This window comes from Schistocerca serialis, chromosome 6 (genome assembly GCF_023864345.2).
Source record: "Schistocerca serialis cubense isolate TAMUIC-IGC-003099 chromosome 6, iqSchSeri2.2, whole genome shotgun sequence".
NCBI lineage: Eukaryota > Metazoa > Arthropoda > Insecta > Orthoptera > Acrididae > Schistocerca > Schistocerca serialis.
The window spans coordinates 125,526,717-125,553,324 of record NC_064643.1 but is presented as its reverse complement, the minus strand read 5'-3'; the positions used below and the strand labels follow the sequence as shown (position 1 = coordinate 125,553,324).

General features: G+C 47.0%; 1 protein-coding gene across 3 annotated transcripts in view; it reads left to right on the top strand.

Moving 5' to 3' along the window:
• LOC126483960 (inactive dipeptidyl peptidase 10) overlaps positions 1–26,608 on the top strand; it is a 1,424,293-nt gene that overhangs the window by 1,286,722 nt on the left and 110,963 nt on the right. For all 3 annotated transcript variants that reach the window (XM_050107257.1, XM_050107256.1, XM_050107255.1), the window contains exons 12-13: positions 2,682–2,911; positions 15,081–15,297. In XM_050107257.1, coding sequence (XP_049963214.1) covers positions 2,682–2,911; positions 15,081–15,297 — 447 coding nt within the window. The remainder of the gene's footprint in view (positions 1–2,681; positions 2,912–15,080; positions 15,298–26,608) is intronic.

Below are 26,608 nucleotides of genomic sequence, written 5' to 3'. Positions count from 1 at the left end.
CGATGAGATATTTTCAAGACGAAGAAGGACTGCTATCGTGCAGTATTAAAGCGATTTCCGGTAAATGCACTCTGCTAGTGTAACAGTTCGATGTCCGTTTTTATCGTCAGGTAAAGAATTTGAACAAAAAGTTTGAAAAGTGATCTTATGTCATCGAGAAAGAAGAGGAAATCACATTCCGAGAAGACTGCATCAAATTACAGTGGATCACCAGTTATCCTCGCCAGTGCTTCGCGAAATGATTCGTTATGCATGTTTTGCTGCCAGACTTTTAGACGAGACTGAACCTTTCTTGAATGTAAACTAAGTTTGTTTTGCTATAGAAACTTTAAGCAACCATGTAATTGTAAGAATGCAGCCTTTATAACGCGTGCAAGATGCCTAGAAAATTTTATGATGGTACGAAGTTCTCGTGAACATCTTGTAATCCCTTCCTGGATATTTATCTCCAATCCCAAATTTTCCTTGGCCTCTTCTTTTCATACGTTTTACACAAATGTTAGTAAATACCATATTATTTGGGTTTATTTGTATTTTAAGCAAGTAAAAATTGAAAATAAAAAAGAAACGACGCTCGTGGACGACCTCTCTTTCAAAAAATATGGAACAGTGTGGTGGGACAAAATTTATGTCTATCTTAAAACTCCATTGGAATATGGGCTATTTCATAATGATTTTCCCTAATGTAAGCCACATAAAGATTTCGAGTTGTTACTGCATTGTGTAGGCCCTAAAATTTCCAAAGACAGGATCTCTTTTAGGAGAACTGTACCTGCACTAGAAAGTTAGTGGTCACTCCAAGTTTTGTTTGTTTTTGTCTGTCGTTCACGGTGAAAAGATGTCAATAAAAACACAATTTTCTTTTTCACATTTTGCATAACCCTTTCTAATAAGTGAGTTATCTCCTTCCAAGTGTCTAATATTTTCACTCTGATTTTATAACAGCAGTTCGTATGGGCCCTTAAACATTGGCGTTCACCATAAACCTCTACTAGCTTTAATGTTCTCTCCATATTCGATTCTATAGTCCAATAGTTTTAAACACGATAAATACACACTCTTAGCGATAGCAGGTATCGCCTGCAGGGAAAAAAGCGACTGTCGAAATTAAGTTTCTGAGGACAGCCACATGTTGCAATCAGCATGTTTTATTGGCCGTTTTCGCTCTTTAATTTAACAGCTAACAGCTGTACTTTAAACAGTAAATTCCAGAGCTTCTGATGATTGTCTTGTTAAAATAAAGAGTGAAAATTGTCAATAAAACATACTAAGTGCGACTTGTGGCTGTCCTGAAATACGAGGGTTGGAACTTAAATAGTGGCAACTATTCATTCACAACCGATACAAAAGAGTGACATGTTTGCATGTGTTACCGTCCTTGAACGTAGTCACCAGCGTTGTGTAGAATCCGTTGCCAACGATGTGGAAGGCGTAGTATACCATTAGCAAGCTTGCTCTGTTGATGGTGCGAATGGAGCGGTCTACTGCTTGTCGAATCTGTAGAACAGTTCTGAAGCGAATGCCACGAAGTGGTTCCTTCATCTTCGGAATCAAATCAAAGTCACAAGGCCTTGAGTCCGGGGAGTAGGGTGGATGGTACAGTACTTTCCAGTCCCATCGACCGAACAGAGCAGCCACAGCTAGCGCTGTATGTACCTGCGCACTGTCGTGCAAAATGATGAGTGGGTTGCGTAGAAAGTGTCGCCGCTTCTTTCGCAAAGCTAGTCGCAGGTGATGCTCCAAAACCGACAGTAATGCTGTGTACTTACGGTCTGCCGTGGAGGAACGTAATGGGCAAGGATAACACCATCACAGTCGTACACGAGAATCACCATAACTTTCACCATACTGGGGCTCTGACGCACTTTCGAATTTCGCTGCGACCCATAATGACGCCATTCGTTGGATTGGCGTTTTATTTTTGGCAGTAGACCGCTCCATTCGCACCAACAACAGAACAGGCTCTGCTCTCTGCTAACGGTATACTACACCTTCTACATTGCTGGCAACGGGTTCTACACAACGCTGGCGACTACTGTGAAGGACAGTAACAGGTGTAAACATGTAGCTCGTATGTATCGGTTGTGAATAAATAGTTGCCACTATTTAAGTTCCAACGCTAGTACATAAATACATACTCGTTTTCGAGACATAACAAATCGGTACTAAACCAACGAACTTTCGACCCGGCGTCTACAGCGTGAGAGGGGTCTCAACGCCAACCAGCCACCTCACTTTGATATTACTGGCAGCAGAGCAATAGCAACTAAGGCTAGCCGCTGCGTTGGCTCCGATTTGCTGTCCGTACATACTATGCAAATCTCGACCAAAAAACTGGTTGGTTGAGGTTCGTTGGCCTCGGTTGCGTACGCGCCTCAACACAAAGGGCTCCTGCCTCGAATGACCCGCGTCAAAAGTTCTGTTTTCTCCAAACGCCTCGCTATCTGGAGTTTACACTTCCGTCACTGTCATTTCCGGCCAAGCCGCGTATCTACAGAACAAAGAGATTGTACGAATTCGGCAATGACGAGTAGGCACTGTTACCCTTGTCAGAGATGGGCTGCCGCAGCCCGCCGCGTGGTTCTCAACCTCACTGTTGTGCATCTGGAACGCCTGCTACTCGGGCCTCTGCCGCGACGCAGCTGAAGGTGAGTGTGTGTGTGTGTGTGTCCTGCCGGCAGACGCACGCGGAGCGGGCGGCCGAGGAGTCGTGGCTGGAGGTGCAGCCGCACCCCGTCTTCTCGCCGGACGGCGGCAGCTTCCTGCTGCTGGCGCCCGTCAAGGAGACCAGCACGCACTCGTACACGCACATCAAGCACATCACCATCACCGAGCAACGCATCGCCGTGCTCAGCCACGGCAACTACGAGGTGATGCGCATCCTCGCCTGGGACAACGACAACCACCTCGTGTAAGCACCAACTCACAGTCTCTACCTGCAACACTGTGGCTGTACATAGGATGAGTCTCTACCGTGCGGTAAAACCTTTGCGCGTTCATTGCAGTAGTTCGTCGTTGTTTCTGATCAATCCCCAGCGACAAAGTAGAAGTTCAGAATCACTACATTTACATGGGCTCCCGAACCCCAAATCTGCAAACAGGCTTCCCAGTTCCACTTTTTGTTGCATGTGTAAAACACAGGGCCGTGCCGAGGTAACCCTGCACCCCTGACACAACTGCGAAAGCTTACTCCCTCCCTCTCCCCTCCATAATACTTTGTGGAAGTTGTTCTACTCTCAAATGAACACGTCTGCCATTGCTAGCCCATCAATTCAATATAAATTTGGTTACTGAATTTAAAGTGGTTGTATCTTAAAACTACACTTAAAAAAAATTCTGCATGTGGAAAGACACTGCCGCGCGGGATTAGCTGAGCGGTCTCAGGCGCTGCAGTCATGGACTGTGCGGCTGGTCCCGGCGGAGGTTGGAGTCCTCCCTCGGGCATAGGTGTGTGTGTTTGTCCTTAGGATAATTTAGGTTAAGTAGTGTGTAAGCTTAGGGACTGATGACCTTAGCAGTTAAGTCCCACAAGATTTCACACACATTTCAACATTTGCCAAGGACTGCGAAAATGGCTACGTAATGAGACATGACAGAAGAATTAGCGCAATGCTGAACAAAGAAATTGAAGGCTTTTTTTAGCGTGTGTCAGTTTAATTCGCGCTACAACAACACAGAAATAAGTAATACATTAGCAACGCCAACTTCCAGTGTTCTTAAGATACAGACGCTTGAGGACGGCCGAAGCGGCCGTACGGTTCTAGGCGCTACAGTCTGCAACCGAGCGACCGCTACGGTCGTAGGTTCGAATCCTGCCTCGGGCATGGATGTGTGTGATGTCCTTATGTTAGTTAGGTTTCATTAGTTCTAAGTTCTAGGTGACTGATGACCTCATAAGTTAGGTCGCATAGTGCTCAGAGCCATTTGAACTATTTTTGAACAGACGCTTGAGTAAAGGAGCCAATGAATCATAGCAAAGCATACTTTTTAAGGCCCCATGCGCAAGCCAATCAGTCGGGCGACTCGTTCATTTAGCGGGACTGTCCCTATCCGTTCGCCTATGTGTGGGCGATAGGTTTGCAGTCGGGTGTGTGGTCCAGGTGCGTCGGTATCACTAGCGAACTTCTACCTGCTAGCCCCGATCGCTACTTTCCATACCACAATCTGTCAGTGCAGGCATGTAGGGTCCGCCAAGCAGTCGCCATTCTCCACACACAATCGGACGGGTCAGCGAGTGCGTCGGTACAGCGGTCGGGCTGTGAACAGGCAACTTCACACGAAGGCTCAACTTATTGAATAGGCGAAGTACAGGGTGATCAAAAAGTCAGTATAAATTTGAAAACTTAATAAACCACGGAATAATGTAGATAGAGAGGTAAAAATTGACACACATGCTTGGAATGACATGGGGTTTTATTGCAACAACAACAAAAATTCACAAAATGTCCGACAGATGGCGCTGGAGAGCAAAACTGCTACCGTGACGGGAGAGAGGTACGCCAATACGTTACAGAATCGCATCATCCCCGGCCTGGCTGATAAACACCTGCTGGAACGTACGATGTTTATGCAGGACGGCGCTCCACCCCATATTGCTAGACGCGTGAAAAATCTCTTGCGCCCGTAGTTTGGTGATGATCGTGTGCTTAGCCGCCACTTTCGTCATGTTTGGCTTCCCAGGTCCCCAGACCTCAGTCCGTGCGATTACTGGCTTTGGGGTTACCTGAAGTCGCAAGTGCATCGTGATCGACCGACATCTCTAGGGATGCTGAAAGACAACATCCGACGCCGATGCCTCACCATAACTCCGGACATGCTTTACAGTACTGTTCACAACATTATTCCTCGACTACATCTATTGTTGACGAATGATAGTGGACATTTTGAGCATTTCCTGTAAAGAACATCATCTTTGCTTTGTCTTACTTTGTCATGCTAATTATTGCTATTCTGATCAGATGAAGCACCATCTGTCGGACATTGTTTGAACGTTTGTATTTTTTTGGTTCTAATAAAACCCCATGTCATTCCAAGCATGTGTGTCAATTTGTACCTCTCTATCTCCATTATTGCGTGATTTATTCAGTTTTCAAATTTATACTGACTTTTTGATCACCCGGTATATATGTCTACCGATACGAAGACTACAAATTTTCCGAAATATTGCTAACCAGCCACGAAGCGTTTAGTACTGAATTATTTTTATTTACACAGCAGATCGTATCAGCCAAAACCTACTGCATATCCCCTCCAAATCCTCTTTTGCTTGTTTCCTCCACTGTCACGTCTCTTTGCAATCGGCAGTCGGCAAAAATCGGCAAAAAATGGAAGTCTTCGGTCAAACATCATATTTACTTCAGCACTCGCTCGCTGACCTTTGAGATTCTACGATACAGTAGCAAAGTAGCACCAAGATCTCCGGTGTTGAACATGAGCAAGATGTGTAGATGGCAGCTGCACTTCGCCATGTCAACCATATTAGGGACAGACGTCTGTTTGGCAGCAGGAATTTATTTATGAAGTTACTTGGACGAAATGACACTTCAGAAACGAGGCAGTGCCTACATGGCGTGTACAACTGTAGACTAAGTAGAAGATACGAACACAAGGGTAAGTGAACTCACGTACCTCTTACACTTACTACTAAAAATCATCTTTTTCTCCATCAGTTTTTGCTCGCCTTCGCTGCCTGCGCCCTTCCGGCGGTTCATCTCGTCACATCCTAGGTACGACCCTGGTAACACCCTAATATGGAAATTTAGAAATTCGATTCTGGTTGCAAGAGATCCGATTCCACAATCAGTTTTCGGCTCCATATAAACTCTCTGCCATATTTCAGTCGGCTGGTTGCTTTTTAAAATGTTAGTTAATAAGGAGAAAGTAATTTACTTTAGAGTGAAGAAGAAGAAGAAATACGTATATTTAATTGATGAAAGGCGCAGTTTTTAATTTATGAAATGGAAAGAGATAACTGAATGCTGATTTACGCTGATGAGCCAAAACAATACGATGATCTGCTTATGAGTGTGTGGCATGGATATGGCAGGTCGGTGGCAGGTTTCCGGGGATACGTGGCACCTGGCGTCTACACACCAATTCCCGTAAAACAATGGCCAGTGATTTGTGGGCTTATGAGTGTGTGGCATGGATATGGCAGGTCGGTGGCAGGTTTCCGGGGGTACGTGGCACCTGGCGTCTACACACCAATTCCCGTAAAACAGTGGCCAGTGATTTGTGGGCGATCGGGCTCAGATCAGGCGAATTTGGAGTCCAAGACAACATGAGTTCAATATCATGTTCCTCAAGCCACTGTAGGACGATTCTGCCCCTATGAAATGAATAGTTATTAGATGGAAGATATCCTCGCCGTCGGGAAAGACATCAAATGTGAAAGGTTGCAGGCTCACAGCTGTCTGGGTGCTTTCTGTTACTACCACAGGTCCCATCGAAGCCCAGGTGAATAGCTTAATACTGCCTCCATGGGTCTGCGTCCGTGCAGCAGTGCAAGTTTCCCTTGGATGGCGGCGTATCCGGGCACAAATTGATGTAAAAAAATAAACGTGATTCGTCCAATTAGATGAGACGTTTCCACTGATACACGCTCCTATATCGACGGCCCCGTGTTCACTGCACTCGTAACTGACGATGTCTTTTAGTCAACATTCGAACACACAGGGATCGTCTACTGCGGAGACCCATTATCAACAATGTGCACTGAACAGCGCGTTCAGAAACACTTGTGCCTGCACCAGCACCTTACTCGGTTACCATATGTGCTTCCCTATCGCGATGGCAATTACAACTTCACCATCCAGCCTCTCGCTTTTAGTGGCAAAAGATCGCGTAAAAAATCAGTGGTTGGTGACAAAACTTCACTAAGTCTATCCTCAAGATGAAGCACATGTCTTTGCTCATCAGGAAGTTTTATAGCTAGTCTCGAGAACGTCGTAATGTGAAAATGTTCGACCAGTTATGGCTCCGTATTTTAGCACTACCCTTCGGTGTCCAGTGTGTGTAATGCAACAGTTTTGCACACATTAAATGGAGTGCATGAGATTTTTAAACATCAGTTCTTCAGGATTCTGAAACATCTCTTTCTGAATAATCTCACCCACCTTCACCTCAAGATTTCACTGACATCCATAAGGTAAAATACTAGCTGAGTACCCAGTGTTCCCCAGGAATGTGCTTATTCTACTTTATTCGTTCATCTCCTCCTTCACCCTCCTTCTGTCCGTCTCCTCATCCACCCTCTGATCATCTCTTCCCTCCCCTCTCTCTGTCCATCTGCTCGCTCCCCCTCTCCCCATCCATCTCCTTCTACCCCTCTCCCTGGCCATAAGCTCCTCCCCATCTCTGTCCATGTGTTTCTTTCCCTCTGTCCCTCTCCTCCTCCCTCCTCCCCCTCTCTTTATCCATCTCCTTCTGCCCCCTCTCTGTGTCCATCCCCTCCTCTTCCCTTTCCCTGCCCATCTCCTTCTGCCCCCCTCTCTGTCTGCACGTTATCACCCCCACCCCAATAGGACGTTGCTAGTTCAACAGTATTCCTTTCCAGATAGTGAGTAATTTTGTTGAAATCGATGCAGGTGTTTAGGAAGAGTTTTTTTCCCCATGAGTTTGGCAGCGTATGCACATGACACACATACACTGATCAGCCAAAACATTATGACAACTGCCCACCGCGACGTTGGATGCCGCCTGGTGCCATCGCGGGCATGTGACGCGGTAACAAATGTTGGTAAGGGGAGCAGACACCGACGCAGGATCACCCTGGCGAAGATATGGTCTGCAATTGGGGGAATCCATTGAAATTAGCGACTTTGACAAAGGGCAGAGCCTCCAAAAAGGCGAATCTGGTCGAATTATCACGAGCTACTGTCGTCACCGCCTAAGGAAAGGAGTAGAAGGACGAGGAACCTGCCGTTAGGAGCTAAATGTTTGGACGTCCACGACCCTTCACAGAACGCGGGGTTCGGAGGCTTATCTGCTCTGTAAAGTAGGATAGATGGTGATCTGTGGCATCTCTACAGAAAGAGCACAATGTTGGTGCACGCACAAGTGTTTCGAAGCACACCGCCCATCGCACATTGTTGTACATGGATCTCCGCAGCAGACTACCCCTACGTGTTTACATGTTAATCCAACGACATCGTCAATTACGATTGCAGTTGGCACGGTGACCGTCGATCGATGGGAACGTGTCGCCTCTTAGGGTGCTACACTAAGTCGCTGGTCGTCGCCACAAATGCCGTCATCGAAGTGAGCGGAGGCTCGAAACGTGCAGCGTGCCCCTTACTCAGACTCGCAGGAGTAATATTATGCTATGGGAGACATTCTCCCGCACTTGTATCGGACCTGTGGTAGTAGTCGAAGACACGCAGACAGCTGCGAACCACCAGAATCCCTTCTAGCTTAAAATCTTTCCCGAGGGCGATGTCATCTTTCGGCTGTTAGTTGTCCGCGGCTCGGAGCCAGAACCGTGCTACAGTGGTCTGAGGAGCATTGTAGGGAACTCACGTTGATGTCTCGGAGACCAGATTCGCCTGATGTAAATACCATGGAATCCATCTGGGTCGCTACTCGCCCACATCATCGTATACGCAAATCAGCGGCCCGTTATTTTCGCGAATTACCTGTCCTGTGCATAGGCATGTAATGCCGCATATATCCACAAACCTACCAACAAACTGTCGGATCCCTGATATGCAAAATCAGTGATGTATTTCATTCCAAAGACAGACAAACAAGCTATGAGGCAGGTGGTTATAATGTTATGACTAATCAGTGTATTTAACACATCTTATACATATTTCTACACATATTTCACCTGTATCTCTGGCGAATTGTGCCTTGCAGTTTAATTTCCAAGCAGCCCAATGTTTATGACGTCATATCTCCTAAACTATGCGTCATACATTCATATACTCTTTTCAGAAACAGCCAGTGGTATACGTATATACTGTCTGAGAAATGTTTTGCGAATAGAGTGAGCAGTAGTGAAATAATAAATTGAAACGTCATGATTGATGTGGCAGCTTTGCTGCATGAACAGCGAAAATGTTGTAAACGATAAACTTTTTTTTCCTTTCAACATTTTGTGGCGGTTATCACTCAGCCTTGTTAAGCTCTGGAATTATGTGTAAATTAGTAACAGGGGGTGTCTCTAGTTTGGTACAGGAATTCGGTGTTGCAGTTGTATTTAGAAGCTTTATTTACCGCTGTGATTAGGATGGTGAAAGCTTACGATTGCGTTACTCTTAGTTAGACCACTATCGGACTTTAAAAATATGCTTGAGGTTCCCCAACAAAATGCATGAAATAATATCCAGGGTCACAGTAGGCACATCTGGCGGAAGCAGTATCTGGCCAGTCACCAGAATTACTTCTTGAGCTGCAAAATCAAACGTCACATGAATCACATTTTTTAATTCAGCAACACGCCCGGGAAAATTGTACGCTGCCACTTGCCAGGAATATTGAAGCATAGGCTGATACACTGAAGTAGACAGCAGGTTGTGTACAATAGAATGCATTTTAATTATGAAAATACTATTTCCAAATTTAGTGTCAGTGTCATTGGAGAGAGTCCTTATAGACTCTGTTATCTTTCAAGCACATATGTTATATTGTCGGAGGAAATATATACCTCCAAAGGCTGACATATTTTGTTGTTTTTGGCACAATGATCATGCATCCCATTCACGAAAAGTGATTTTAAACGGTGTTTTGACAATTTCCCACTTTTGCTAGCCACCAATAGCCTCTTTAGATTTCGGGCCGCTAGCATTTTCTTGAAAACAAGTATAAAGTTTTATTCTTAGATATCCACTCATTAAAAGCGCAACAACTACTGCGTAATGATGAGTTGTGTTGTGCGCAGACGGGACCAATGAAATGGTTGATTTTTCGACTTTTTTAGGTAGTGTCGCACCGGGAGTTAGCTCATGTTCAAATCCACTATGATCAGTGTTCGAAATGCAGTGTGGCTGTATCTGGAAATCCGCTGTTTTCTAATTAACTTCTACGACAAAACGGGCACCACACTGGCGAATATCTTCGTCTGTACATCGTTGGCAGTCATGATAGCAGTGTTGTGTCTACGGCACATTCTGCGTTTTTCTTGAGACGTGCTATGAAATCTGCAGGATATTTAATCTTTGTGAGTCCAGTTTCTCTTCCTTTTTGCATTGCCCAAAAGTTCGGGGTCCAGTAATGACACATTTTCCTTCATTCAGTGCTGTGTTAAATTGTGGTAGAATGTGTTGTTTTATTTCGAGTTCTTCGATTGCCATTTTTCCCCGAAATGAATGTTCATTATGTCTTCTTTTCTCCAGATAGTGAAATATTACTTTGATGTTCGATGTACTTTTTATAGGTGGATGTCTCTTCAGTTATGAGCTACAGGTCATAGCTTACGTGGAGGTGCACGATAATCATCATAAACATGTTCAAGAAGTTCTTCAGAAAATGTTATAAAAATACTAACAGTATGGTATTTCTTTTCCGGTGGAGGTTCATAGTCACCAGGACTGTCATCTTTTCTTTGAGGAGTACTGTTTCCGCCACTGGCATTAGCACTACAATCTTGACACTAATAATCGCGTTATCGCCTATAAAGTCGTTTTCTTCATCCACTATCCTATGCAGCGCAACTTTAGTTGAGCAGTCATACGAATATTCATCTTTTGAACAACCAGATCCACCAAAAAAATGGCGAGAGTGTCATCATCAAGTACTACACCGTATTCCGTTGGAAGACGCCTTCTTAACATGGATGCTTCAATATTTAAAACATTCTGAACATTAATGGTTTCGTTCATTTTCGCTGTTATGTATGACAATCCTGACACACGTATACAAAACATGTCAATTACGTGCTGAGTTAACTGACTGACAGGCGTGTTAAGCCCCCTCCTCCAAGACTGCAAGCGCTGTTGTCTACAAACCAAGAGCAACTCAATCACAGGCCATTGCAAACGTGGCTAAATATGTGAGACTTGACGGACCCAGAGGACCGCACGCAGCTACGAGGCTCCTCCTTCAATAGGCTCTGTTTTCTTCTTCCTAATGCCAGTCACTCTGTGCCAATCTGCAGCAAGTCCTCATGGGTTCCATATCACCACCTTTTCTTTTGTCCTCTTTGGTATTCATCTACAGGAAGTAAAATCCATGGATTTCAAGGGCCCTCTGTGTTTATCCATCCGAACAACGTATCCAGCCCTTACAAGTAGCTTAACTTCTCATCATCAGGCCTACAACGTTTGGTCTATTGTAGATTTCATCCAGCTCATGTTATGATGGATCCTCCATTCACCAGTTATATCGTAAAGGATCGTAGATCTTTCTTAATGCTTTTCGCTGGAAGAGGAGAAGATTATTTCAGTCTTTTTTCCAGACGTTCAGAATTTCGAAAGGTTACAGCCCTACTGGTTGAATCAATGTTTTGTACAGCTGGAATTTGAAATTCCTTGGTAGACTGCGCGATTTCAACAGCTGATTCAGACTGAAGTACGATCGTTTTGCGGTTTGGTCTTCGCTTTGATTTCTGCCTGATACGATACGTCCCCTGAGAAGATCACCCACAGATATTTAAAATTATGAACCCTTTTATGTGTTCCGGATCCGACTACCGAGGCTGGAGTGGGTCTCTTGAATAGTCATGAGTCCTTCTCATCACCAGATATTCGGTCTACGATTCATTCACAAGACCATCACCCTCACTGCGCCTCCATGCTGTCGCTCATCTGCATCAGTTCTTCTTTAGATCTGGACAACAGGGCAAATGCAAAATGTGTGATTTTTTCTTCCTTTGCCTTGATTCCCTCGAAGCTCTTATGGAAAGTTTTCCTCATTATCTTATCGATCGCCAGGTTGAACAATATTGGTGACACATTATCTCCTTTTCTCAACCCTGTTTTATGTAAAAGTCTGTGTGACTAGTTACCTGAGCGCCATTTTGCCTTTGAAATCTGTGAGGCAAACTCGAACTAAGCTGACGAATTCCTTGGGTATTCCAAACTCGGTTAGGCAATTCACCAGGCTCTCCCAGTGGGTTCTGTCATGCCCTCTTAAAATCTATTAAGAGGATGTGCAGGTTTTCGCCGTATTTCTGCATCTTGTCGATCAGCTGTTGCAGCACATAATGTTGTCGACTGTCGAGTGGCCCTTTCTGAACTCACCTAATATCACTACCACTTCCTCTGCAAGTGGCAGTATATTAGGAATGGACATACGAGGCAAGACGGTAGTATTATTGGGGTCGACTTTGTGCGTTGTGCAGGCCTTCAGTTTTAGTCAGGAGGGGTGGGAATTTAATGAGATGGTAAAGAATCCCTGTGGGGGAAAGGATAGAGGGGCAGAAAGCAATGTGGTGAGTTATACTTCCAAGGATCTAGACTGGGTATGCTACACTTGCACGGGATAGAATGGGTCAGAGCTATATTTTGTAGCTGTAGAGGCCAGCTACTAGATTCAGTCCATTGTGAGCTTTTTGTTGGTTGGTTACTAGGTGAGTTTTCCATGTTGGTTGCCACTCAAAAATTAGTCTAAGATATTTTAGTGTATCAGTTAATCTGATGTGACTGTGGTGGTCTAGCAGGTAGTGGACTACAACTGGAAGTCCCAGAACCAATTCTGGATGAGGTGGGCATCTTTCCTCATCGCAGCTCTTTCAGGGCAGCTGCAGCCCCGAGTCCAGTCAGCCTGCTATCATATAAGTACTGCAAATCTTTCCTGTGGCCAGAAGGAGGTAGGGGCAATGGGCACACCATCCTGCCCCTCCTAGCGGTGCGACAACGAACGGCTGTACTCTAGCTACAATCAGGCCAATGGTCCTTTCACGGGCTCTTGCCACGGATTTTACATTTACAGTATTTTTACGGGATAGGACAGTTGTAAATAATGAGATAGAAGTCACTGAGGCGGAAGCTGCCGGTGGTTCTTCCTATAATTGGTGCTGGGGTTTTAGAGGGGTTTGTCTTGAGGAGCATATTTCGCAGGTACTATTTTCTTCCCTTTATTGTTCTTTCATACTCCTGCCCCGTGTGAGCATGGGTGGTCTGTCAGCAGCACAATTCTTCAACCAAGATACTATAAAAAATATCACAGGAGAACGCTACAAGCATAAAATACAGGGATAAAATATGAAGGTTACACATAAGAAGGGGAAACAATTCTAGTTAAAATATATAAAAAAGGGGGGGGGGGGAATTTGATGAGGCACGTTTACATAAAATCCAGATAATGATTAAAATGACACTCGATGATGACATAGCACATAAACAGTGGTGGCACGAATAACAAAATTAAAAACGGCGTTCACAGTATGGGACGGCGGCACTGAACGCACACAGCACTTATGTAACATACACGGCGAGCACCAAATGGTTCAAATGGCTCTGAGCACTATGGGACTTAACATCTTAGGCCATCAGTCCCCTAGAACTTAGAACTAATTAAACCTAACTAACCTAAGGACATCACACACATCCATGCCCGAGGCAGGATTCGAACCTGCGACCGTAGCAGTCCCGCGGTTCCGGACTGCAGCGCCTAGAACCGCACGGCCACCGCGGTCGGCTGGCGAGCACCAAAACACGATACCGAGTAACTGGATTAAAATTGGAAGGACCTACCAAGTGAGGGAAGGTCGGAGAGGAGGGAGACAGAAAAGCGAGAAGGTGGGAAAGGTGCAGGGGGTGGAGAGGGAGCAAGCCAGGAAGGAGCGCAAGGACTGGGAAAGGAGGAATGAGAGGGGGAGGGAGTAGGATGGAGGAACTATAAGAGGGGAGGGAAGGAGAGGGAATCCTAGGGAGGAATTGAAAGGGAGGGCCAGAGTTGGAAGGGAGGATAAATATTGGGGGGAAGCACGTCATCCAGGGTGGGGAGACGCTGGAAGTTTCTTTGGGAGGGGAGGTGGAGGGTTGGGAAACAACGGCAGGGGCAGGGTGTGAAGAGGAAAGGAGACAGCAGGGGGTTAGGGGGATCAAGACTGCGGTTAATGTAGACGATATGGATGTGTTCGAGGAAAAGGAGGAGATGTAGGAAAAGGATGAGGTCATAGAGAATCATCATGGGAGTTGCAGGTACTATTTTGTTTCTTTATTGTGATTTCATTCCCCTGCTACATATGGGCAGGGGAGGGCTGTCATCGGCACAATCCGCCGCTCTTCAGCCGAGTTACATGACAACTAATACAAGAATAAAATGTTATACATAAGGCGATAAAAAAGGGGGATATAAAACAGAGTAAGTGGAGATAATGGAGGTATAAATACACTGACATAGAGACGTTCATGGGGGGACAATTAAAACAGTCGACATAAAAAAAGTTGGCGATTCTTAAACAAAAAGAAGACACTGAAGGCACACACACACAGGATAAAAGTCGGCCACAGTATTAAAAACACTTCAGAACAAAACACTTTAAGCCAACTTGGTGCACACACGAAGAATAAAACTTCCAGGTGGGAACTGCCGAGGGGGAGGCTGGAGAGGATGGAAAAGGAGGTGAGAGCAAGGTGCTGCAGTGGAGACGGCGGGATGAAAAGTGTAGGGGCGTCAGCAGGTACACCAAGAGGCAGGGGACTGGTGGGGAAGGAGATGAAGAGGGAAGACAAGGCAGGAGGGAATGCAGAGACACTGAAGAGGAGCACAAGAGAGGGAGGGGGAGTAGGAGGGGGAAGCCGCTCAGGAGAAGGGACAGGGAGGAGAGGGAGCCCTGAGGAGGTGGCAGGAGGAAGGTGGGGTTAGAGTTGGTAGGAAGGGTAGATGTTAGGGAGCGGTAGACGGTGGAAGTTGCGTCGGGAAAGGAGGCGGAGGGTTTGGAGATGGAGAGAGGGTGGGACACAATGGTAAAGGCGCGGCAACGGGCTGAGGGTGGAAAGGAAAGGAGACGTCAGGGAGTGAGGGGGATCAATGCGGCGGACAATGCATAGTGTGCGGATGTGTTGCAGGTACTACAGGTCCCCACACACAAATGTGGCCAGGCTTGCAGCACCTGTACCAGCTGGGGCGGTGCTATGCTTGAGTAGCTACGCCCAGCAGCGCCAGCTGTAGCTGCAGCCACTGCCCTGTCGCAGGTACTACCTGGGCACGCACGACTCGCGGCCGGGCCAGCAGCACCTGTACGTGGTGCCCGACCCGTCCACGGACGACCCGCGCCGCCTCGAGCCGCAGTGCGTCACGTGCGACCCCAGCGGCCCGCTCTGGAGCTCGCGCTACTGGTACGCCAACTGCTCCCACTTCTCCGCCGCCTTCGCCCCCGGCGGCCACGGACAGCGCTTCTACGTGCTGCAGGTCAGTTCCGCATGCTATGCTACACGGAGGGACTCCACAGCAGGCTCGCTCTAAGGGGGGTAGGGCGTCAAACTGGCCGACTTGGAGCAGGACAGCCAGCACAGGACATTTTAATTTCCACTGTCTATAATTGTACAAATAAATTCATAAAACCTTGTTAGCGTGACCAGGAAGGATTCAGGATTCACACTCGTAGCAGCAGAAGTTCAAAAACATAACAAAATAATTCTTTTTACATCTGAAATTTCATCATTTTTTCACTTAATATTGGCTGCATTTGTTGCTACAGGTACTTTTTTCTTCATAAGTAAGAGAGACTGTTCATTGAATTTTGCACAGCATACAAACCATACTTACAGGTGTCTGAAAGTCTAAAATCTATTTCAACTATGAAAAAATAAATGTTCTATTACGTTTTAAAATATATGTTTAGAAAAAAATGAAATTTCGTAGTTTATTATCACAATTTTTACCACAGTTTTTGTTATAACCTGGAATAACACAATAACCTCTTCAGTCTGGTTTATTAAATCACAAATCACTTTTGAACAATTATGTTAGCCAAGCGTCTACCCTGGCTCACACTCAGAAGTAATGCATAATTAAAGTTTGGTTATACCAATGTCCAAATGTGCATGATGGGGTGCACGTCCTGTAATTATTCCCAAGTCCAGTGAAGTTCAGTCTCACCAAGTGAAGTCGCAAGATTTCCGCCGAGCAGCCAGGTAACCTCGAGTGGTGCGGCGAGTCATCCACAAGCAGCTGGAACACTGCGTACTGCACTTCCCGATTAGAACTGTCGGTTGCGGCGGCGGCCGGGTTTATATAAGGCTTGCTAGTTAATGGAGCCGTCGGCTGGGGTCGCTGTTTCCCAGGCAAAACCAATCGCAATGTTTCCTGGCGTAGCCAATTGCTGTGTGCTGACAAACGCGCGCTCGCGAAGGCGGCCAGCGATGGTAGCCGCGAGCCGCCCGGAGAAGTGCGGCCAGCGATGTATTTCTCGGCCACGTAAGGGAGCGTGCGTGTGAAGGCGGCCAGCGATGGAAGCAGCGGGCCGCCCAGAGAAGTGCGGCCAGCGATGTATTTGGCGGCCGCGTGCTGGAGCGCGTTGTTCGGTGTTTGTTAGAAGTGGTGTATACCACACCCCTTCCCCCGTGGGGAAGCGTGGAAACATTGTCTGCGAATGAACGCCACGTCCATGGCGTCCTCCTCCTCCGAAACCTCGGCGTCGACGGTGAGACTGGGCACAGGAGCATACGGAAGAAAACGCCCCGGCCGGGGGCGAAGGTTATAGCGTGCGGACCACGGCAGCAGGGGAGGCAGTGCAGGAGGAACCAGTGGCATGTCTTCATCGGCATCCGGAGTGACCTAGGGGTGGCGATCGGCGGAGACCTCGGAGTCCCCGGCTGGCTGTGGCTGGCCCTGGTCCACGTCCGGGGAAAGAAGCTCTGGCTGGGAGGCGTCGTCCGTGAGCCGACCGGGAGCCAACTGCGAGGACCACCCTTGCGTGTCCTCCTCTGGTTGGCGTGGGGAATCAGGTATAGCAGGGGACGGGAGGAGAATATGCCGAGGGGGGAGGAGAAAACGATTGGAAAGCAGGCGAGGGCGAAGCTGATTGGCATGTCGAAGAACCTCCCGGTCGGGAAGTTCAACCCGGAAGACTTTCCTGCCCCGGCCCTGGGTGATGGTGGCCGGAATCCAGGCTGTTTGTCGGCCGAAGCCCTTCGCCCACACCAGAGTACCTGGGCGGAAACGAGAAGCAGACAGCGACGGAGCCAGCCAAGGTGTCGGCAGAAGCAGATTCAAGAGGGTCCAGGGCTGCCGTCCGTGAAGAAGTTCCGCCGCGCTTTTATCTCCGATGGGCGTGTACCTGTAACTGCTCAAGAAAAAAGTAAGAGATGGGTTGGGGGAGTGATCCTCGAGGTATTTCTTCATCTGCGTTTTGAAGGTGCGGACCATCCTCTCTGCCTCGCCACTAGATTGAGGATGGAAGGGGGGCGTCGGAATGTGGCGAATGCCATGCCGGGCACAGAAAACCCGAAAATCATCACTGCGGAACTGCGGACCGTTATCCGAGACGAGAACCTCCGGCAGACCTTCAATGGCAAATATTTTTTCTAAGGGTGCAATAGTGGTGGAGGTGGAAACGGAGTTGCAGCAGACAATATATGGAAACCTGGAATGTGCGTCGACGACAATAAAAAACATGGCATTAAACACCGGCCCAGCAAAATCAACGTGCACCCGTTCCCAAGGGAAAGCACATGGTGGCCAAGAGGCAAAGGAATGTCGTGGAGCTGCCTGCTGGCGTTGGCAGGAGGGACACGCCTGCGTGAGGCGTTCAATCTCCTGAGTCATAGCGGGCCAGTAAGTGAACCGGCGAGCCAAAAGCTTCGTCCGGGATATTCCCCAATGACCTTGGTGTAACAGGCGCAGAACGTGCTGACGTAAAGACTGCGGAATGACGACCCGTGGATGTCCGGCGTCCGAAAGAAGTAGAAGGACCCCGTCAACCAACTGAAGCTGATGGCGGTCAGTAAAGAACTGACGAAACGCCGGAGGAGCCGTGGGAGGCGGTCGTTCGGGCCATCCGTTACGCACGTGACGACAGACTTGTCGGAGCACCTCGTCGTTACTGGTTGCGTCCGCTACCCGAGAGCTGGTAATGGGAAACGCATCTACTGCGGCCTGTGCTTATTCGTCTACGTGAAAACACAGAATTTCCTCTTTGTCGAAATACTCGGTTGTGTTGCGAAAGTGGATTTCATACTGGTATCGTGCCAAAAACAAAGCCCAGCGCTGAAGACGGTGAGCAGTCCGGTCAGGGATCTTTGCTGCAGGATTGAATAATGATATGAGGGGTTTATGATCCGTAATGAGGATAAACTTTGTACCATACACAAAAACATGGAACTTCTTTAAGGCGAAGATGATGGCCAGTGACTCTTTTTCAATTTGGGAATACCGGAGTTGCGTATCGGTTAATGTTTTCGATGCATAGGCCACAGGGTGCTCCGACCCATCTGCCTCCCTGTGAGCCAGGACCGCCCCGATGCCTGTATCCGAGGCATCCGTTGCGATGCCGATTTGCTTAGTAGGGTCAAAACGTGCGAGGCACGGGGCCTGCAGTAATTGGGATTTCAACCTGTGGAAGGCGCGGTCGCATGCTGGCGTCCACTGAGACAAGGGGGCAGTTGCCGTCGCAGCCGCGGGTAAGAATTTTCGGTAATATGAAATCTTCCCCAGAAAGGAACGAACTTGTGTCAGCGTTGTAGGTCGTGGCAGCATGATGATGGCTTCTATATGTTTCTCTAACGGACGAACACCCGAACAGGAAATGACGTGGCCCAGGTACTCAATTTCAGGTTGGAAAAAACAACATTTTTCTTTCCTACATTTTAGGCCAGCCTCCCGTAAGACATGGAATAAAGATTGCAGGTTGTGAAGGTGTTCCTCCGTCGTACGACCCGTCACCAGGATGTCGTCCAAATAGTTAATGCATCCATCCACTTTAAGAACTAATTGTTCCAAAAACCGCTGGAAAATAGCAGGGGCACTGGCGATCCCAAACATAAGGCGTTTCAGACGATATAACCCGTGCGGTGTGTTGAAGGTCAGGAACTGCTGAGATGCGGCATCAAGTGGGAGCTGTAAGTATGCTTCAGCGAGGTCTATTTTCGAGAAGAATTTTCCACCCTTCAATTTGGACAGCAACTCCTCCGGCTTTGGAATAGGATATGTCTCGATCTCTGATTGGGCGTTAACTGTTACTTTAAAGTCGCCGCAGAGACGGAGCTGCCCTGACGGCTTCCGAACAACGACGACGGGAGTAGCCCACTGACTAGAAGGAATAGGCTCAAGAACGCCACTTGCCGCGAGGTGGTCCAACTCCTTCTTCACTTGATCTCTGAGAGCTAAAGGAACGGCACGGGCACGAAAATACCGAGGCCGCGCATTCCGTTTCAGTGTGATGTGTGCCTCAAAATTCTTTGCGGAACCGAGGCCGGGGGCGAACAGGTCTGCATAATCCTGGCAAAGCCTGTCCAGATCCGAGTACGAAACCTCGTCCGACACCAAATTCACAGAATCGTCGATTGAAAAACCAAATTTCCGAAATGCGTCCAGCCCAAATAAATTCTCAGAGGAATCCGTGTTAACGACTAAGAAGGTGACCTGGCGGGTGACATTCCGGTATGTCGTCGGCAAGTCGACTTGACCGCGGACTGGAATGGAATGTTTACCATACGCCATGAGGCGCCGCTGCGTGTCGTGCAAGGGAGGAGCACCAAGTCTCAAATATGTGGCGTAATTTAGAATGCTCACGGCTGCGCCAGTGTCGTCCTCTAATTGAATCGGTTTTTCCGCAATCAGGACTTCAATAAAAAGCCTATTGGTGGTCTCCTGCTGATCAATAGCGGCGATCAGATTAACATCCATCGGAAGATCCGAAGGTTGCTGCGGCCGGCGGGACTTTCGACACACAGAAGCTAAATGGCCCTCGGAAGAACATTTGTAGCAAAAGGCTCATCGATCAGGTCAGTCATCTCGTTGATGTTTTTTAAAACAATCAGGACACGGTGGCAAACGTTTTGGCACCCACGACCGGTTTGAGCGGTTGGAACGAGGTGGCGGACGGTTCTGCTGAGTGGACCGGCGGCCTGCCCGCACTATCGCTATTTCGGAATCATCACTCGGGCGGGCCTTATCCGCCGGCTCTGATGTGTTTACATTGACTGCTGGAATGTCGACCCATGATTCTAGTTTCTTGCCTGCTGCACGGGTCACCTCGAAGCTTTGTGCCAAGTCCAAGACTTTATCCAATGAGGGGTCGACGAGCTGAAGGGTCTCATGTTGGAACTCCCTGTCTGGCGACCCCTGATTATCATGTCCCGGGTCATTTCTTCGGCGTAGGAGTCCTTATTTTTAGAGGTAACAAAGTGACATCGTCGCCCCAAGCCTTGAAATTCCGCTGCGCACTCTCTATGCGCCTGATTCGGCTGTTTCTTGCATTGGTAAAAGGCGACTCGAGATGAAATAACATGGGTATGGCGCTGGTAATATTTAGTGAGCAACGAGCGAATCTCGCCAAAAGTCAGCTCCGAAGGTTTTGATAAGGGGGCCAGTTTGCACTAGAGCCGATAAATCTCAGGTTTGGACCAAGACAAAACAAAGATTTCATGAGGCCAACGTCAGTTACCTTGAAAGCATGGAAATGTTCCAGCAATCGGGATTCGTAGGCTCCCCAGTCCTCTAACGTTTGTTCAAAAGACGGAAACGGCGGTACTTGCTGCGTGGCCTACGTCTGCATGAACCCTTGTATAAGTGGCAGGAGGGTGTTGAGTAGCAGCCTGTGGTTCTCGCCCTGCTGCTGGAGAAGTTTCTTGAGGAGATCTTCCAACGTCTCCTGGTGCGTACTCGTCGCTATTTTATTGTGTTATAACCAGGAATAACACAATAACCTCTTCAGTCTGGTTTATTAAATCACAAATCACTTTTTAACAATTATGTTAGCCAAGCGTCTACCCAGGCTCACACTCAGTAGTAATGCATAAGTAAAGTTTGGTTATACCAATGTCCAAATGTGCATTGTGGGGTGCACGTCCCGTAATTATTCCCAAGTCCAGTGAAGTTCAGTCTCTCCAAGTGAAGTCGCAAGATTTCCGCCGAGCAGCCAGGTAACCTCGTGTGGTGCGGCGAGTCATCCACAAGCAGCTGTAACACGGCGTACTGCACTTCCCGATGAGAACTGTCGTTTGCGGCGGCGGCCGGGTTTATATAAGGCTTGCTAGTTAATGGAGCCGTCGGCTGGGGTCGCTGTTTCCCAGGCAAAACCAATCGCAATGTTTCCTGGCGTAGCCAACTGCTGTGTGCTGACAAACGCGAAGGCGGTCAGCGATGGTAGCCGCGAGCCGCCCGGAGAAGTGCGGCCAGCGATGTATTTGGCGGCCACGTAAGGGAGCGTGCGTGTGAAGGCGGCCAGCGATGAAAGCAGCGGGCCGCCCAGAGAAGTGCAGCCAGCGATGTATTTGGCGGCCGCGTACTGGAGCGCGTTGTTCGGTGATTGTTAGAAGTGGTGTATACCACAGTTTTTAATAGATTTGGAAAATTCTAGAGTTTCATACACCTGTATGTATGGTTCGTATGCTGTGCAAAATTCATCAAAGAAGCTCTCTTACTTGTGAAGAAAAATGTACCTATAGCATCAATCCAGCCAACAGTCAGTGAAAAAAATGATGAAATTTCATATCTAAAAAAAATTATTTTGTTATGTTTTTGCACTTCCACTGCTATGAGTGTGAATCCTGAATCCTTCCTGGTCATCCTGACTAAGTTTTATGAATTTATTTGTAAAAGTATAGACAGTAGAAAATAAAATGTCCTCTAGTGCCTCTCCTGCTCCAAGTCGGCCTGTTTGACGTCCTACCCCCCTTAAAAACTCTCTAGTACGATTAGCAGTAAAACTGAACTTTGTACTACCACATGCACTACTTTTTTTCAACCTGTGATCGGTTGCGAAACAGCAACCAAATGAAAATCAAAAATATTTTGTCTACAAAATTTAGCTACACCTTCCAGCTATTTCTCTACATAGTCCCCGCACCGACTTGGACATTCACCACAGAGTGGTACCAACTTTCCAGTACCCTCGTCATAGACGGCAGCAGCCTGTGATTTTCGCTAATTCACTACCCTGCTCCACAGCTTGTTGTGTGTGCCCAAATGTTGTCCTCAAACCACGAGGTTCATGTGAATGAAGATATTAAAATCAGAGGGAGCCAAGTTCGGGCTATACGCTGGGTGTTAAAACACTTCCCATCGGAAACGCTGCAGGTGTCTCTTCGTTACCTCTGCAGCGTGCAGGCAGCGACTGTCATGAAGATGAAAACGCACGACAGTTATGTCATGTGGGGTGTATGAAACCAGGCGAAAGCTTTCAGCAGGCACGTCGCTCATGGCATGAGACGCTATTTTCTAGTCATCTTTACGTGTTAACTGTGCGCTCAGAACTGAAAAGTGCGACGTGACGCGGTAGACGGCCATACTAGAGACATTTTTGCGCAAATTTACACCGGATTTTCCCTGTGGTTTTAAGTTCGATGTCTATCGGAGCTTGAGAAAAAATTGCCCTTCGTATCTATTACTCCTTTACGTTTTTTAAACAAAATAACATAATTTATAATTCTATCTAACACATTTCTTTCAGTCTCTCTTTCTTCTCGTAGTAAATTATCTAACCTTTCAGAGACCACTATTTCTCTGTGCAACGGTGTTCTACTATGGAAACTTTGCTCTATTAACAATGGGTTAAATACGAAACATATTGTAGATACTATCTCTATCCCAGATGCAAGATATCCTCGTGGTCATGTTAAGTACTCAACGTCGATCTCTTTCATGAACGTCAGTTCACTAGCCTTTATTTCAAAGTCTAATTTCAAAGTGTATTCTCTTTAATCTTGGGTCCACAGTTGCGATTAATTCTTTGAATGACTCTATAATGCCTCGAGCTGTTAACTTTTAAGTTATTTCCGTTGGATTGTACAATTTCGGTCTTAGGCAATTTACAGGCGCCTGGATACATGACAAATGTTTACATTCACAGAAAGAGCTAAAAAATATATCCAGGTTCTCCAAATCGGAGGGGCAATGATAAGCTTTTCGCTACATGTGTTGTAAATTGTCACCTCTGCATTTCCTTCTCTGGGCTACAGCCTACCTCAGCAACGCCCCTCATCGTGTAGCATTATACACTGAAGCGCCAAATAAACTGGTATAGGCATACGTGTGGCGTCACCGCCAGACACCACACTTGCTAGGTGGTAGCCTTTAAATCGGCCGCGGTCCGTTAGTATACGTCGGACCCGCGTGTCGCCACTATCAGTGATGCATGTACCGTCAGACCGATGTTCACCAATTATGGATTAAAGTTAAGTATTCCAGAAGCTACGTACCGTTTTTGCTAGTCTCAATTCCTTATCATTTTCCAGACCTCACGCCAGCCTGCGTGAGTTTAAAAGCGTGCCCTTCGGCTACCTCATAGTGGCTTGGCTGTCTTGCCAGTCCACAAAAATACGTATATGTAAAGAGGCAGAATACGGTGCTGCGGTCGGCAACACCTATATAAGACAACAAGTGTCTGGTGCAGTTGTTAGATCGGTTACCGCTGCTACAATGACAGGTTATCAACATTTAAGTAAGTTTGAACGTGGTATTATAGTCGGCGCACGAGCAATGGGACACAGCATCTCCGAGGCAGCGACCGTGTCACAAATTACAGGAATCCGATAAAACATCAAATCTCCTACATCATTGCGGCCGGGAAAAGATCCTGCGAGAACGGGAACAATGACGACTAAAGAGAATCGTTCAACGTGATAGAAGTGCAACCCTTCCGCAAATTGCTGCAGATTTCAATGGTGGGTCATCAATAAGTGTCAGTGTGCAAACCATTCAACGAAACATCATTGATATGGGCTTTCGGAGCCGAAGTCCCACTCGTGTACCAATGATGACTGCACAACACAAAGCTCCCCTGGGCCCATCAACACCTACATTGGACTGTTGATGACTGGAAGCACGTTGCCTGGTCGGACGAATGTCGTTTCAAATTGTATCGAGTGGATGGACGAGTACGGGTATGGAGACAGTCTCATGAATCCGTGGACCCTGCATGTCAGCAGGGGACTGTTCAACCTGAGGGAGGCTCTGTAATGGTGTGAGGCGTGTGCAGCTGGAGTGATATGCGACCCCTGATACGTCTAGATACGACTCTGACAGGTGACACGTATGTAAGTATCCTGTCTGATCACCTGCATCCATTCACGTCCATTGTGCATTCCGACGGGCTTGGGAAGTTCCATCAGGCCAATGCGATACCCTACACGTCAAGAATTGCTACAGAATGGCTCCGGGAACACTCGTCTGAGTTTAAACACTTCCGATGGCCACCAAACTCACCAGACATGAACATGTTGAGCATATCTGGGATGCCTTGCGACGTGCTGTTCAGAAGAGATCTCCATCACCTCATACTGTTGCGGATTTATGGACAGCCCTGTAGGATGTATGGTGTCAGTTCTCTCCAGCACAAATTCAGATAATAGTCGAGTCCATGCCACGTCGTGTTGCGGCACTTCTGCGTGCTCGCGGGGGCGCTTCACGATATTAGTTCTGTGTGCCAGATTCTTTGGCTCTTCAGTGTATGTTGACTGGCATGGCTGAAATCGGATTCCACAGCTCAAACAGCATTTCGTCAGAAATGGGTACCGTACGTGGTACAGTGTAAACCGTTAGTACGCCGTCTGGAGGGAGACCGATCAAATGTGACAGCACAACACAAATTCTTTAGCCAAGTCTTCAAGGAGAATTTCTTAAGGGTTGCACCGGAAATTAAAACATGCTTCTCACTTTGTTCTTCCTGTTGATGCTGAAGTTATCGACCAATGACCACGATAAACTCAATACCGTAGTATCCACGTCACCGGGCACTTTAATGATATCTACGCCGCAGTTATGAGTAAGGTGTCGTCATCGAGGTCAGTCGCTCGACCAGTGTGTTGGTTTCGGCAGATGTTATTCTCTTTGCATGCGATGCTTCTCCCTAACTTGGTGTCTTCGCTCTGCACCTCTCTCATATCTAAGTTGTTTATCTGTAGACGTGGTCTTACCGTTGTTCAAATCTCTCAACTGAGGCCTATTACTGTGAGCTGCGTCTCGTTGCTTCTGATGCATCTCGCTATGTTTCTTTTCCGATTTGACTTTTTGCAATCTTTTATTTTCATTGCGCGTAACTTGCAGATTGAATAATTAGGAACATAAAACTACGATTCAGAATTTTTTTTAATGATGACCAGTCCGACGTTCCCTTGGCAGTGGCAGTCGCCTGAGAACGAGTGAGTCTTTTAAGCCATTTTAGTTAACATCAGGTGCAATGTTTATTAATGGTACTCACGTTACGACGACACGTTTCCTAGATCATGTCGCCATCTCATAACTAATACTGACACATTACATCAAATAAATAAACAGCCTTCCACATATTTTATCCAGCTGTTTTTATCTCAGTAGCAACAGTCCACCCTTTTAAGTAACTTCTGCCATACGGTACTGCTTTTCCATCAGTTGTGGGCAACATACGGTTTACTTAGTTGTGACTACGCTTTAGTAATGATAGAATGTATAAAATTATATGCGTTATGTAGTTGCATTCTGTTGTGTCGAGTGAAATTATACCTCCGATTTATGAAAATGTGCTAGCACGTTGACGAGGATTTGCATGAAAATGATTGTTTGGTTCAGTACAATCGAAAGTGTGGGAATTAATGTTTTTCTCCAAAACGTTTGCTTAGTGTACTGAAAAAAATGTTCACATGTATTGCAGATATCGGCGCGCCTACCTCTTTAACTAGTGGTCATATGGAAATTTCAACATAGATACACTACTGGCCATTAAAATTGCTACACCAAGAAGAAATGCAGATGATAAACGGGTATTCATTGGACAAATATATTATACTAGAACTGACGTGCGATTACATTTTCACGCAATTTGGATGCATAGATCCTGAGAAATCAGTACCCAGAACAACCACCTCTGGCTGTAATAACGCCCTTGATACGCCTGGGCATTGAGTCAAACAGAGCTTGAATGGCGTGTACAGGTACAGCTGCCCATGCAGCTTCAACACGATACCACAGTTCATCGAGAGTAGTGAGTGGCGTATTGTGACGAGCCAGTTGCTCGGCCACCATTGACCAGACGTTTTCAATTGGTGAGAGATCTGGAGAATGTGCTGGCCAGGGCAGCAGTCGAACATTTTTGTATCCAGAAAGGCCCGTACAGGACCTGCAACACGCGGTCGTGCATTATCCTGCTGAAATGTAGGGTTTCGCAGGGATCGAATTAAGGGTAGAGCCACGGGTCGTAACACATCTGAAATGTAATGTCCACTGTTCAAAGTGCCGTCAATGCGAACAAGAGGTGACCGAGAAGTGTAACCAATGGCAACCTTCACCATCATAATGCTGTAAACAGAACCTGGATTCATCGGAAAAAATGACGTTTTGCCTTTCTTGCACCCAGGTTCGTCGTTGAGTGCACCATCGCAGGCGCTCCTGTCTGTGATGCAGCCTCAAGGGTAACCGCAGCCATGGTATCTGAGCAGATAGTCCATGCTGCTGCAAACGTCGTCGAACTGTTGGTGCAGATGGTTGTTGTCTACCAAACCTCCTCATCTATTGACTCAGGGATCGAGACGTGGCTGCACGATCCGTTACAGCCATGCGGATAAGATGCCTCTCATCTCGACTG